General features: G+C 34.8%; 2 protein-coding genes across 4 annotated transcripts; both read right to left on the reverse strand.

The window, feature by feature from the left end:
- Positions 1-93: 93 nt before the first annotated feature.
- LOC122580932 (disease resistance protein RUN1-like) lies at positions 94-5,323 on the reverse strand. Of its 3 annotated transcripts, XM_043753076.1 has the most exons (8): positions 5,038-5,323; positions 4,588-4,927; positions 2,841-3,963; positions 2,425-2,748; positions 1,410-2,348; positions 715-1,333; positions 462-526; positions 94-381 (listed from the first exon to the last, which is right to left on the reverse strand). In XM_043753076.1, exons 1-8 carry the CDS (start codon positions 5,081-5,083, stop codon positions 352-354), a joined length of 3,486 nt encoding a protein of 1,161 aa, XP_043609011.1. In that variant the 5' UTR covers positions 5,084-5,323; the 3' UTR covers positions 94-351. The 3 variants fall into 3 exon arrangements, with proteins under 3 accessions (XP_043609011.1, XP_043609010.1, XP_043609009.1); XM_043753075.1 differs by having other exon boundaries at positions 94-366; positions 4,588-5,323; XM_043753074.1 differs by having other exon boundaries at positions 4,588-5,323.
- A 1,321-nt stretch (positions 5,324-6,644) lies between these two features.
- Positions 6,645-14,540, reverse strand: LOC122581882 (TOM1-like protein 5). Its single transcript, XM_043754196.1, has 10 exons — positions 14,293-14,540; positions 13,466-13,578; positions 12,738-12,816; positions 12,485-12,583; positions 12,266-12,385; positions 11,161-11,321; positions 9,769-9,844; positions 9,460-9,545; positions 8,438-8,596; positions 6,645-7,502 (listed from the first exon to the last, which is right to left on the reverse strand). The coding sequence occupies exons 2-10, from the start codon at positions 13,564-13,566 to the stop codon at positions 7,148-7,150; spliced, it is 1,236 nt and encodes a 411-aa protein (XP_043610131.1). The 5' UTR covers positions 13,567-13,578; positions 14,293-14,540; the 3' UTR covers positions 6,645-7,147.
- Positions 14,541-15,483: the final 943 nt, after the last annotated feature.

Genomic DNA, 15,483 nt, shown 5'->3' on the forward strand with positions numbered 1-15,483 from the left:
TAAACCCTTTCTTTTTATATAATCAAAAACTACTTACGCTCTTATGCCAAAAGTTTCCTAGTCTAACAAACAATGACTATTACAGAAGAGAGAAGCAATGACTTTCACTTCTTGGATGATATTACAATGCATATAGACGTGTTTACTGTATAACAGTCAACAAAAGAAGGTTCAGAACATATAACTAACTGTGACATGGCATCTTATAAATGGCAACACAATGCAAGGATTAGAGCTATGATATAAACAGAAATAATGAGCAATTGCCATTTCTCATCATATCAGGTCCGAGAGCGTTCTTGTTCTATCATTCCTAGGCATCCATAGCAAGGTTGCGAGTTGCAGCTCCTTTCATTTTGTTGCACCCTGTAACCAATAACTCTGATGAGAAAGTTTTTCATCTGTGTGGTTTTTATTATGTTATGAGAACAGTTTGGGAGTCAAAAAACACGTGGAAATACCTCAAGCAAGTGAGCACGAAATATGTTGGACTTCCTTCGTGAGAAAGCTTTAAAGCACACTTCATCTTCCAAAAACAAAAAGCAATATGTCAATATTGAGTGTTGTTTGAAAGTTAATGACTTTTATCCGCAGGGAAAAGTAAATAGTGTTTCTTGATGTTCATTGTTATCTTCTTGGCTCATAAAAGCATGGAAAACAAGTAACACATAAGACATGGAAAACATATATGAATTTCATAAATATAACAGGTACCTTTATAACTGACATCATCTACCATTATGGGACCATAATATGGAGCCATATTACAGGTATACCGCATAAATTTCTCCGTATATAGTATGTATTCAACTTCTGTTAAGTGAAATGCAGAGAGATCACCACGAATGATGTGGTTCCAAGACTTGTAATAGCCCCACGTATCTTCGTCCACTTTTCCCTCATCATACACAAGGCTAACGCCACACTTCTCTGTAAGTTGATCACAGTGCTCTCGTTGCTGCTTTGTGACAGTAATAGTAACATGGTCGTCACCTTCCATCTCATCCGTCCTAAACGTCCAATGGCTTAAGAATGTTAAACATTTATGACCAACACTGACTTTGTCGATGCAATGATGGTATATCCAATTGCGATTCTTTGTTCTATTACTTATTATGATCATTGGCAATTCGAAAGCCTCGTCATATAGACTTCCAAATGTCCCATTTGGAAATCGTAGCTTCTGCACATAGCAGAAATTCAGTCCTCTGACCTTATTAGGGGATGATGGGATAGTAAATGATATTGATGGTCCCTTGCTTCTATGCCTAATCCAATATGGCATGGCATTCCCACCATAAATTGTGCTGAATATTCCAAATTCGTAGTACATCTGACAAATACAGGCACAATCAGCATCAATCATATATACGCATTCACAAAACGGGAGATAGGTAACTAGAGAGAACCTGTGTTTGAGATCCTGCTGGTCCAATATAGGGAGTACAAGTTTTGACCCGCCTTTTCTTAATGAAGTCTAAATTAGTCCAACCCAAACTACGTAATACCTTTTCCTCTATGCATTCCATAGGTTGAATTTTGAGCATGCCTTCTATTTCAAATGAAGAAGGTACTAATAAAAATTGATCAGCTGATACATTGAGGGGAGAAAATTCAGGATCAAATGCAAATCTCTGTATCATAAGCTTATAATCGTGTAGCAAATTCTCATAAGAAAAAAGTATCAGTTGTTTTAGTGTGCATGGAGGATTTATGATTGACATTAGCATCTTACAATTTCTCATACAAAGTATCTCTAGCCTAGGAAGGCTTCTTAGACAATTGGGCAGGGAAACGATAGGATTGTTATCTAAATGTAATTCTTTTAACATAGATAGGTAACTTAAATCCACAGGAAAGGATTCATTGGACAAACTATTATTTGCAAGTGACAACCTGACTAGGGTGTTAGGGAAAGGAATCCTAAAGAAATACAAATCACTCGGTATAGCCTCCATCAAGGCTGATGAAGAGCTTTTTGAGTCTATTCCAATGTTTTTAATCTCGAGAATTTCTGGCGAATAAAAAGCTCTGTTCTCGATTTGAGATTCGCTGGAATTACAACCATCTAGCAATAGTGTTTTTACTTTCTTAAGCTTGCCTATGGCTGTTGGAAGCTTTTTTAGTTTATTGCAGTATCTAAGATCGATGAGGACAAGTTCAACACATTGCTCAAGTGATTCACAAATCTCAATCACACATATGCAATTTCTGACTATTAACCTCTCGAGTGCAGGGAGATCAAGAAAACCACCAATTTTATGCAGCTTTTCACAGAAACTCATGTTAAGAATCTTCAATGATGCAAGGAATTTTCTATTGTTCATTGAGGACGATCCAATCAACTTCTGCAAGAGATAAGTTAAAATCAATAGTAAGTTCTCTTTACTCAATATAGACGTAAGATAATGATTTCATTCGTACCTTTTGTCCCCCCTCAAGTGGTTGTGGGTTACTCCAATGCAAACCAAATGATTCGACGTTGCTATATGATAAGTCGAGAGCAACTAGGTTATCCAATGCCAAGTCTGAAGGTATAGAATTTAGAGGGAACCCATGCATACACAACCATCTTAATTCCTCTGGAAAATTCTTATAAGTCCCCTTGATTTGCACATAATTGAGTTGCAGTAGCATTATATTATCCATCTTACTCAACACCTCTGATTTCACCTCAAATGATCCACATAACTTCCCCTTCTCGAGAACTCTCGTGTCAAGGATGAGGCCAAGAATGTTTTCCATGTCCTAAGAAGAAAAGGAAAACAAACAACAACAAAAAAAGGGAAGTCAAACTGATTAACATAGACAAAGTAATGCAAAAGTATACACAGCCTTACCTTTTTTTGTTTCAACACTTTATATGACTCCTCATGACTCCATAATCGACTACGCTTCCATGGCTTCTTAGGTGATTCTTTACGTACCTCATCTCTTCCCATTTCTTGTAGCAATTGATGCATCATCAACTCATTATCCCGTCCAATACTAAGAAGGCATCTGTCGACAAGATTCCTAATCCCGGATCTTGTGTTAATATTACATGCCTTCAATATTGTCTCAGTAACATCTCTATCCTTTCCAACAAAAAAGCATGCAATATGCTTAAACAATTCCTGATCACTTTCGGATGACAGAGAATCGAAGCTCATTTGCAAGACCTTTTTTATGGAGGGATCAGTTTCTTTCTTTAGCCTTTCTATGTAATCCTCCCATTCATCTACAGCTCGATTATATAGAGTCTTGCCCAATACTTCAAGAGCCAAGGGATGTCCTTCACAATACTTTGAGACCTTTTTTGACACCTCTTCATAGCCTTCCTTGGGCTTTTTGCAAGAGAATGCATTACAGCATAAAAGTTCCAAAGATGCATCTTTAGATAAGCCTTTAAGTACCCACTTTGTATGCTTTGGTTTAAGTTTTGATTTGAATAGTGCACACCTCTCTGTCAATGATGCATCCTTGGTTGTTATTATGATTTTGCTTCCTGGATGAAAACCTTTGTTTCCAACTAACGCATCCAATTGATCTAGACTATCAATATCATCAAGAACTAGAAGCATCTTCTTACGTGTTAGCGTGTGCTCAACTACAGAGGTGTTCACAGAACCAGCACGAATATGGACCGAACTTCTTTTGGAAATGTCATCACAAAGTTGTTTTTTTACATCGGGCAATCCATTTAATTTGGAACATCTTCTGCTTATATCTTCAATAAAGCTGCTTCTGTATTCACGCCAATGTAACCCATAGACATATTTGGCTAAAGATGTCTTCCCAATGCCACCCATACCCAAAATAGTGAGAATGTCTGCAGGGTGTGAGGATCCATCATTTAACCATGACGTAAGGAATTCAACGGAATCGTCCATCCCAATAAGTAATGGCAGAGTACTCTTTACTGGTACATCTAGTCTATGGTAGATGTCCTGCACAATTTCTTGTATGAACTTCGTCTCCATCCTGAAAATTACTTTTAATGAGAGCTTTAGAATACACAATCCACAAAACTACTGAACTCGGTATATAGCTATAAGCCTATAAGGTATCCAAATTAAATTACTAGCTCTTGTGCACTTTATTAACCGGCCGGCTTGGAGCCCTTGCCTTTGGAGACAAAGGTCATGGGCTCGATCATCATGTCCGGAAAGGTTGGAGGTTCTTTTTTGTCGTTGGTAGCTTGAAGTAGCTTCTCTACCTTATACAGGGGTAAGGTTGGCTACATCACAACCTTCTCCGATTGGGATCCAAAACCCGTGGAAGACGGCTTTAGGTTTTAGTTACTTTTCTCTTGTGCACCTCACTATCTTCAAATATCCCAAAACAAATGTCCACGGATAAAGTTGATTAAGCTTCAAAATCTAATCCTTAATTTGTATTAATATTACAGAACTCAAATAAGCATAGGGCTAAACAAAATAAATGATATGAGGTATAACTGGCATTTAATCGATAAGCTGAAAAAAGTAAGTTTTGATAGTTTCTTGTTCTGCCTAATGGACAATTATTTTGGGACGGTAAGAAAGTAGTTATATTAGCATCAACAAATTGAGAAACTGTCATTTCTCGGGATAAAAAAGTAGTTACCGGCCCTTTGCATCCATTCCTTTTATTTTGGCAAGCTCCTTAAGTGCTTTATTCCATGCCTCCATTTTCTGAGCAAGCTGAGTTTCTCCCATGAGTTTAGCCTCAGCCTCTATCCTCTCTCTATGCTTTTCCATTACATCCCTCAAACTGTTTCGTTCAACATGATACCAGATGGGGATAACGATATGGTTTGAGATCAAACGTTGCTCAAGGATCAACGCTAGTTCATCAAGACACCATGTTGAAGTAGCGTAATTCTTGGACAACACGATAACAGAAGCCCTTGATGACTTTATTGCATTCTGCAATTCTGGTTTAAGATCATCCCCTGTTTCAATCTCTTCATTGTCCAAAAACGTACTTATATTAGCATCTACAAGAGCATTGTAGAGGTGATCCGTGAAACTAAGACGAGTGTCAACTCCTCTAAAACTTATAAATACATCATACCGATAGCTTTGATCTTTCGTTGATGGATATCCTTTCGCGAGCTCATGCTGAGCAGCCATTGTAACTTATTAGAAGCTATGACTGATTTGAATGACAAAAATTAGAAGTAATTTTAGTCAATCAAGCAAGCTAAGTAGGCTGATTTTAATACCAACAGCGGAAGTACAAGTCAACAACAATGCCTTTCATAAGGGACCTTCGGCATTGAAACAAGGATATCGAAATTTCAAACTTCTTACTGAAAAAAAAGAAGATAAAAACATCAAACAGTATTATAGATTTATATCATTAGACAAGAATGAGAGTACATAACATTAATTAGTTATATTTTTATTTAGGATGAGCTTTCAATATGGAAAAAAGTTTTTTTTTGTATGTTAGATGTTAATAGCAACCCTTAAAGTTTTTTTTGATAAATATTTTTTTAATAAAACACCATTTTGATAGATATTTGGCTAATATTTTTTAATAAAACACGCTATTTTATAACTATTTCTTCTAAAAACACCATTTGGCTAATAGCTTTTTCATATTCATTGGATTTTGAGTATAGTTGGATTGTCTAGATACAAATGGATCTAAGTAAATGAATTCAAAAACACATTTTGATATCTACAGGTCAATTTTGGACAACAATTGAAAATGTCATATACTCGTAACTAGTATAGTTTTCCATTGGGCTAGGAAAAGTTCAAATCTAGAAAGTGATTCACAAATTGATTTACACGCAAACATTATTTCTCTACAACACTTTCTAGATTTAGGATGTTTCTTTTTCAATTTAAGTTTAGCCTACCTATGTAATATTTTCAGTTGTCCAATTGACCCTAAATATCAAAATGTGTTTTTAAATTTTTTCCAATTTAGATCCAATCATAATACACGGACATAAGTAGCATTGTTAGATTAAGTGGTTAACACTTTTATTTCTTTAAAAATAGAGTCAACAGTTCCTTACCAAAAACTAAAAATCTTTTTCTATCATTTAGATGAAACTTTAAACCACCTCTTTACCTATGTAAAGATAAGGTTGTCTACATCTCAACCTCCCTCGTACACTGTCGATGTGTTGAGACGCAAAACTCATGAAAGGCTCCTAGCTATCCACTCTTTCTTATGAATCTACTTTCGGGTAATACATATCATTGAGTGTACTTTTACATTCTTCATAATAATTTGACACCTAAACTCCAATTGAAACTACCCATAATCACCCAATTGCCGACTCTAAGCGAGGACAAAGTGTAGAAGCATAGAAAAGGTACCGCTACTCAAGTTGAACATCTCGCGGGAGGGAAATGGTGACAGCTATGTCTCTTACTCATCTACTATATAAATGGTGACAGATATGTACATATGAATTTTTTAGAAAAATGGTATTCCTACGACATATTTTAACCATCTACAATAATACTTGCATTATGTAATTGTATTATGTTCATAAATATTTATATATTTATTGTAAATGGCCAAATCCTGTTGTAAAAATATCACTTCCCATTCTATTAACAATCAAACATATGAAACTATTAGAATCACTTGAACCCACACTCAAATGCTTGCAACTCAACTGAATAGAGTTTTGTAAGCTTACAAACACGGAACTGTTTAATAACAAACACGGTTTATTCTTACTAACAGGCTTTCTCATACGTACATATGAATTACTTGTGTATACAAAAACATTCCTAGATTGCAAACATTATATTCGATGATAAAATTAGTCCTCATAAATCAACATTTTTAAAATAAAGATAATAAACTCCCCATCCAAATACCCCAAATAACACTATCTAGTTGACACATAAAACACACAAACCATAAAAGAATCCCATAAACAAACAAACACTAACCACTTCTAATATCTGCAGTCTATTGATCCTTGTAAAACACTTCCTATCCCCTTGTCTCTTTCCTTTTTTTCTTCAGCCTTGATCACCAAGTCCCCTATCATTCACATATCACGGATTGTCTGATTTGTATAACCGAAAATAAGTCACACATTCAACATATATATATATACTCTCAGGCATGGCCATAACCCACATATGAGATCCACACACATACAAAATAACTTCGACTTCATAAGAAGAAGAAAAACAGTTCTCTATCAGTCGCTGAAGTCGAAACTGTCACTACGAGAACTGCTGGCGTTTCGGCTGTGTAAAGAGAGGCCCCTCATGTGACCACCAAGGGCAGAGCCATCGGATTTGTTTTCTTGAAAGAATTTCTCCCTTTCAACATGTTTTGCAGGCGGGGGTGGGATTACTACAGCTCCTCCAGTTGCTGTTGCTGTCCCAGATGGCCGGATTGTAGTGGGTTCATGTTTTGGCTCCAAACTGATAGGCCTTATGAGGGGTCGGTTAAGCCTGTCTGGAGGAACAGAAGACCCCAGTAATCCTAAAGGCCTCTCTGGTTGATGATTCTCCGACTCAGGTCTTACACATGCTTTTCCTTTCCTCATCCTGTCAAATTTCCAGCAATTCAAAATTTGAAGAAGTCAAAATCATGAACATTTGACCAATCAGAAATAAAAACTTTAAGGTTTAGAGGTAGTGTTTCACCCCATTTGTATTAGATGTGTAACTGTCCGGGTTGAATAACAAGTGGAAACCTGATTCAGGTCAACCAGGATATTCTAAGTCAGCCGGAATATTTTAGTCGGGTCGGGCCAAACAACGAACTCTAACATGCCTCCCTTTTCCGATTTCGATAAAAATTAATGTGTTTAATTGTTTATCATGACATAAACTGTTTTACTATAACAATAACAATCCAACTTAAGTGACTAAAACAATTTTGGGCAAATTCGACCCTTAACCTGTATTCAGGTTACTTAAGTTTTCCATGAGTAGCGCTTTTGAGTTCTAGTAATCAAGCCAAACTGGAGTTCTGGAGAGAAGGCAGTGAACGGAGTTGGCAGTTCGAGTTCTTTGCAAAACGGATGGGACTTTGAGTTAACACGTAGCTTGAACCACGAATGGAGAAGCATACTTCGGAATACTGTGAGTATAGGGAAATGATCTAAAGTGGACCTAACCATTTGACCCACTGGGGAAAAATGCAACTCAAGTTGACCCATTTACCCTTGAAAAGGTCAAAATTGCCACCCGTACATTGATATAAGTACTGGTTAAACTACTGACTTCTTGTTATATTATGGGAAATATTGAAAATATTAACAAAAGGGAACAGGTCAAAGATGTTGAAAATGACCTAAAGTGTATCCAAGTGTTTACAACCTCTTGAATCGTTTATATATATAAATAATCAATCTATTTAATTAATATTATTAATGGTAATCATAGATCACATTATTAGAAAATATATAGACAAGGGGGCCAACTGACTCGACCCAATTGGGTGCTACCTTTAAAAAAACAAATGGAGTTATGAATACCTTCTGAAGAGTTGTTCAGGATCCTCTTCCTCCACCTCTTCTTGCTCAATTTGGGCATATGTAGGCATTGACCTACCAGACACGAGGGAATCATGTCTAGATAGTGCCTTTTGGAGCAGATCATTTAACTCGACTGCCTGAGATATTGTCTTCTCATCCCTAAGAAGAAAAAGCAAACAAACATCAATTATAGGTATGACTTTGTGTAGTTTCATTAAGCTCGCATGCTCATTCCTCTTTTCAAACTAATGGCTCATTTCCATTGCTGAAACTTCCTTACAGGGATGTAGCTGATATTTGATGATATATTTTAGTGTAAGATAACAATTAGTTTTATTTTACACATATCTTTCTTTCGTTTCTAGCGATCGTAACTACTAGCTGCAATTATATCAAGTTTTCTTTTTGTTACAATAAGTATACTAATACTAATTTAACTTACCATTGACATTAATGTTGAGTGTAACTGATAGCTGCTATATGTAACTTTTTGAAAGCCTATACCCTATCTGATAATAGATGACCAATAAGTTGTAGAGCACAGTGTTTGGATGGTGCTTCTATAGTTTCAAGATCTAATAATCATTTTTATCAGATGTTTGGGTATCTTGCAATCTGGTTACTTTAACACTTAACAAATAAACTCACCAAAACAAATATTATTGTGCAAATAAAAATGAAACACTATGTCAAAGGTACCTCTAATTAGGTTTAAAAGCAGGGGTAAATAGCTAGATTTTATTTCAACCTTTTATAATCCATTATGTTGCAGCTAGTATGAAACTGATAATCCAAGAATGATTACTTGATCCCTAATAATACAAGAACAATGAGCAAGAGAAAGATTGGATTATTGCAAATTTAAGTCGAATAAACAGAACCAATTTTAAAATGCATTCCGAACCCCTCATGAGCCTGTTTCTTTGCTTATTTACATATAATATGTTTGTACACTAAAATAGAAGTGACCCTCCACATCCAGACACACATTCCATTTCCTCAACTACACAGAGATAACTTACCGAGACGTAACAGCAAGATGCATTACTCGCTGTTTATGAAATGAACACTGTTCGACAAGATCTAGGGTAAACTCATCCTTGGCTTGCTGTAAGAGTGACAAAAAAAATAGCGTTAGTTTCAGTAGAAATAATGATAAATCAGAAAGATACTACGTTAATAAACGATACAATTACAAAAGTATATCAAGCACTCATAACACGACTAGAATATATAATGTTATTACTAATTAACTTAACAAGACGTAAATCATGAGAAACATCCGCATGTTCTGAAGTTTTCAAATGTTAATAATACATCAACGCACGTACCTCAGGATGTCTGGTATCAATGGCATCAAGGACGTCTCGTAAGACTTCTAAAGCAGATCCAGCTTTTTTAATAATACTGTTTGAAAAAACAATGGATAAATAAGTTCTTAGGTGCATGCTGCAAAAAATCTCCCAATGTAGACGCATAATAATAAGCCTACATTCTCTACAGACATCACCATAGCATCCACAGACACAATGCAAAACCATTAACCACTCTCTCCATCCAAAATTATAGGTTCACGTTAATTAATGGCAATGTCCAAAACTCCAAGATGTACCAAGTATTAAGAAATGGTTAAACTCGTATGGACACAGATTTGCTTGTGGGAAAGACAAGGAGCACACACAAAAAGGGAAGATTTCTCCTACATTTAAGTATTTTGATTTAAACGTTTCTGATATAAGACTGCCATAGTATTGAACGGTGAAGACCGATGGGAAATAAAAAAAAATGTAATGCAGACTAACTCAATAGATCCGAAACACAAATTACTACAGTCACTAGAAATGATAATATTGACGATTTTCACATCATCATCCTACAGCTTATAAAATAATTGCCATCATTCATACCCACAGGCACATGAAGCAAATGTCAAACAGACTTTAAACGGAAAAAATGCAAATAATTTAGAGGTACATGGATACTCTTTCTTCGAAATAAAGGGCACTAAATAAATCTTGGGAGCAGAGACGGACAGGCAAGCTTCAAACAAAGATACAAACACATACGAGATAAAAGCCAAGTTAACCAACTACGCAAAGAAAAAAATCAGCTTGCAGAGTCAACAGGTGAAACAAATGACAAACCAATTTTTCGCCTGCATTCCCACGATATGAAAATAAACATGCTCCTTCAAGAGTCAATTAAGTAACTTCTTAAGCTTTAGTAATGGTTTTCAAGATCCAGAGACATTTAGAAAGTTAGGCTTCAAATATGGAAATTTTGTCTCAACTTAAATATGGCAATTGAGTTATCTTTTTAATTATGGGGACTGCAAATATGGTCAGTTGTACCAGTTGTATCTGCTTGTTTTACTGTCGTATTAAGGCTAAATAAATGTCATTGGGAAAGACGGTCGTCTCTCAAAAGCAATGAACCCTCTTTTCTTTTGTATTCTTGTTTATTTTAAATATAACCAAACGTGTTCTACTATAGTATTTAGTATACCATATGGTATGAGCAAAAACTCCCCATCTTCATTATAAATGCAAATGCAGGACAGAGCACTAACTAGAGGAAAGCAATTAGTCCCAAACTAGTTGCTATTAAAATGCATACAGACGGGGAAGAGGAATCCACATATTCCCACCATTTTTAGTACAATTAGGTTTAGTTCCTTCCAACCAGCTTTTAGAAAACTAAAATAGCAAATTAGCGATGCATACCTAGATTCAGGAACAGGCTGTGGTACAGTTGGTGGTGCACTCCTGTCATGTCCAGTGGTGGCAAGTTCACCGTTACTTGAATTATTGCTTTTACTGCTGTCTGAAGTTGAATGATTTTTGGAAAGAACTTCAGGCCTCTGGGAAAATTGTACTCCGGAACTCTGAAAGCCCAACAAGGTCAGCAGAAAATAAGCGACACGACACAAATATATAGTATTTACATATATCTAAAAGATCAAGTCGTTACATTTACCACATGTTCAAAATGTGCTCTGAAAAAAAAACACACGTTCAGATTGTGAAAACAAAGATGGAAGAAAAATAACGAAATAACAAACAAAAGGGAGGACATGGTGCAGCTATAAGAATGATATCACACAGAACTTTCTAAAATCATGTAATTAAGGTAAACAGCTGATTGTTAGATTATCTTTTCTTAAATTGAAGAAAAAAACACACACTACACAAATTGTTTCATTATGATCTAAAATTGAATTCAATGAAATACTAATGAAACACAAAAATGGTTTGCTTTCAAGAGACAACAGTACGTCTCTCCAAAATGACCTACTTTTGAGAGGTAGGTTCTCTCCAATATTAGTTCTCTTTTTGACTCTGTAAGATTAATATGCTTCGTTGTAACATCATTCAGATCATACATCAACATGTTGTAAAATCAAGTCAATAAAAGGTAAACTATGGTTGTCAAGATAAAATTTATGTATATTTAGGTATTGTAGGGTTCATCTCCATAGAGATTTTTTTAGTTCCCTTTGTTTTTTCCAAATATATTTTTTGTTTACTAATCTGGGATAACACGATTTACATTCACTTTGCTCCATTAGGAAAAAAAAAAAAGGACCTAAAGTGGTAATAAATAACAAATTAGATAAGTCAACAAAAACACTTGTCTAACTAATCAAAAAAGAATCAAGAGATCAAGTTAATAAACATAATTCCAGCTACATGCATCTAAAGTTGCCTCAGGTGAACTCCAATGTTCGAACAAGATAAATTGAAACAAACTAAACAAAGATAAGTTGTGTATATCTCCAGTATGATCAGGGTTATTCAACCATTATATTAAACCGTTCATAATACGTACCACTAAATCATAGTATGCAGAGTAATACTGAGGAAACTTTCCTTTAGCTCCACCAACAGACGTCTGTGTTGCATCTAGAAGAAGAAATATTTTCTCCCGTACAGGAAGATCAGAGGTGGACTGGAATAGATAAGATACATTAATATACAACAATGAAAACAAAACTTATATGCATGCATCCAATCAGTATTATACATAGTGTTTTAAATATAAATATACCTTTTTCTTAACTATCTTCACAAGCAAAGGGAGTAGCCCAGTGTCAATCACTTGTGTATGAATAGGTTCTCCGATATTATTCATCAACACTTCTAACAGCTGGAAATAAATGATCATGAAAAGCCAACATCCAGTCAGAAACTTCATAATCATCTAAAATTTGAATGGCTGTGAAAAATGAAAGCTTTAGATATAAACTGCTCTGCATAACTGCGTGTAACATGTTAATCTTTGCACGAACATGCTAACTCACCATAACAGTAAACAGTTGAGTATCTTTGCTCTTACTTCCTAGACGTTTTTTAATGGCTTTAATGACATCCCTAGCTTGCCTGTAAATTCGATCACATGTAAGAGCAATATTTATGGTATTTAATTTTCCTATAAACCATGATGAAAAATACAGGAAATGCAATTCAAGATCAATAACTTAACCCTAAACTTTAAACTATTACTCCATCATTCGTAACTTTACAATCCTTGATGAATCGGCTCCGCTGGAGAACGAAGGTAGAAAATAACTTTGCATGTTCATATGTAAAAACCAATGTTCACAAAACTTATTTATGTTATGCAATATAAAATGGAGTATTTATCCAATCACAATTTATATGAAAGTGGTGTATTGTTCGAGGGCGACGGATATGACAGTGAGCTCAAATTTGTGTCCACTTAGAACATAACATTGTAAAATATATCTTCATGAAACCCTTCTATATTTGGTAGGTTGATCTACGCACAAGGACAAAAATATCTAAAGATTTCCCGGATAGTACCAAATAAATCCAGCCTACTTTGAGTAAGTTCGGTTCAACATACATCAAAGTAGTATTTACATTAAAAAATATGCATGAGGTACCAAGAGAAAAATCGCAAACGAGACTAACACCTTGTTTGTGAATGTATGACATGAATTACCGCCCACTTGAAAATATTCCTTGCAATGCGTCACCAAATTAAAAATAAAGGTGTTGCTTTTACCTGTTATCACGAGTAACTAATTCACAAATTTCAATGCTTTTGGCCCAATCCATTTCCGTTAACTTATCGCTTGTAGCTACATTAACAAGTTCAGCTGCCATGTCTACTAGTATCTGAAATCAACAAGAAACAAGATTTAAAATTCACCACTTACCGTCTTCAACTATCATAAAGAAAACTTCCTAAAAATTATGGTGCCTTGTGATTTTCCATATAGCATCCATCTAATCAAAACATAACATTTGCAGAACTTAGGCACACATGGATAAACAACAATGTAAACCATGTAGCTAACATTCGGGTTAATGACTATATGACTACATACAGAAAGAAACACTCAAAATAGAAACTTTAAAAATAATGTAACCCAATCATTTCCATAATCAAGTGTCCAAATATGCAATAATGCCATTTTGTATAGGTCCAAACCCCCAAGCCAGAATCACATGTTCTCCAAATGTTAATTCAAAAAAAAAAAACCACAAAACATTAACTACAAGCAGATGATCATGCTAAATAAACAACCAAAATTCATCGATAAAAAATTTGTAAGGTGACCAAGGGGCAAGGTTTTATTTTTTTTTTACCACATCAAGTACTAAAAGTAAACATTGCAATTTTTAACTTCACAACAATATATCTACAAAAACTAACATAAATCAGATTACTTTATGATTACCACAACAAGTATCAGACAGTAAATAAAAAATTAAGATAAAAAGCATATATCTTTACAATCAATAACAAAAAGGGTAAAATCTTAGAGTAAAATCTTTCAAATAGAAAAAATTTGCCTTGAAAAATCAGTAAAAGATCAAAGAGTTCACCAATTAGTAGATGATCCTAAAACCCTGAGAAGATCCCTTCAGCATTAATTCAATGATTGTTAACTCATTAAAAAAAGATTTATAAACTTATGATGATTAATGATTGTAATAGGGGAATAAAGGTAGACAGATAGATATACAGATGTGTATGTATGTAAAATAATGAATAAAAATGTAAAAAAAAAAAAGGGGGGGGCTATGGTTTTATGATATGGGTATGAAGAAAATAGAAGAAGGGGCACGAGGGGTCAGTTGTAAAATATATATATGTGTGTGTACAATGACTGACACACCACTGGATACAGCCAGTGACCACAAGTAAAGCACTGATGCCGCTGTCTTTGTGTCTGTCTTGCTACTCTCACCTGCGGGTTTTTTTCATTATCTTTACACGCGTCCCTTTTCATTAGAGACCCCTCTTTTTTTCCCCTTCTTTCTCGATTATTTGGGATTGCTGTTTATATAATAAATTACGCGTTTAATAATTATGTTTTAGAAAAAATATGTTTTAAGTTGCTTTATCACTAGGGCTGTAAACGAACTGAACAGTTCATGAATCGTTCGAAGGGAAGTTCGTTTGAGTTCGTTCGTTTAGTTAAATGAACGAACATGAACAAAGTTATCGTTCGTTCATTTACGTTCATGAACGTTCGATAATCTGTTCGTGAATGTTCGTTCGTTTATGTTCATGATCGGTCGTTCGTGAACAATAGTTCACTTATGTTCGTGAACAATAATCCGTTATGTTCGTTTATATATACACATAATAATCTATATTATAAAAAATAGCTTAAATATAAATATTTCTTTTATATAATATATATTAATACCTAATTATTTAAAAAATGTCTAAATAAAAATATTTAATTTATAAATATTTCGTTCGTTCATTAGTGTTCCTCCGTTTGCGTTCATGAACACAAACGAACTTCACGAACACAAACGAAAGAACATGAAAAGTCATTATGTTCGTTTATCTATTCGTGAACCGTTCGTTAAGTTAAACGAACGAAGATGAACAACGCTCCGTTCGGTTCGTTTACAACCCTATTTATCATTGTGTTTTCTGTCCGCAGATAATCACTTGTCTTGACAAATACATTTTTTCATTACTTGCATATATAAAAGAATTAGCTCAAAATGCAATCACAAACACCCACATCATCATATATTTGATTACATGCCACAAAA

Source organism: Erigeron canadensis, chromosome 9, assembly GCF_010389155.1.
Source record: "Erigeron canadensis isolate Cc75 chromosome 9, C_canadensis_v1, whole genome shotgun sequence".
In the NCBI taxonomy this organism is placed as follows: Eukaryota; Viridiplantae; Streptophyta; class Magnoliopsida; order Asterales; family Asteraceae; genus Erigeron; species Erigeron canadensis.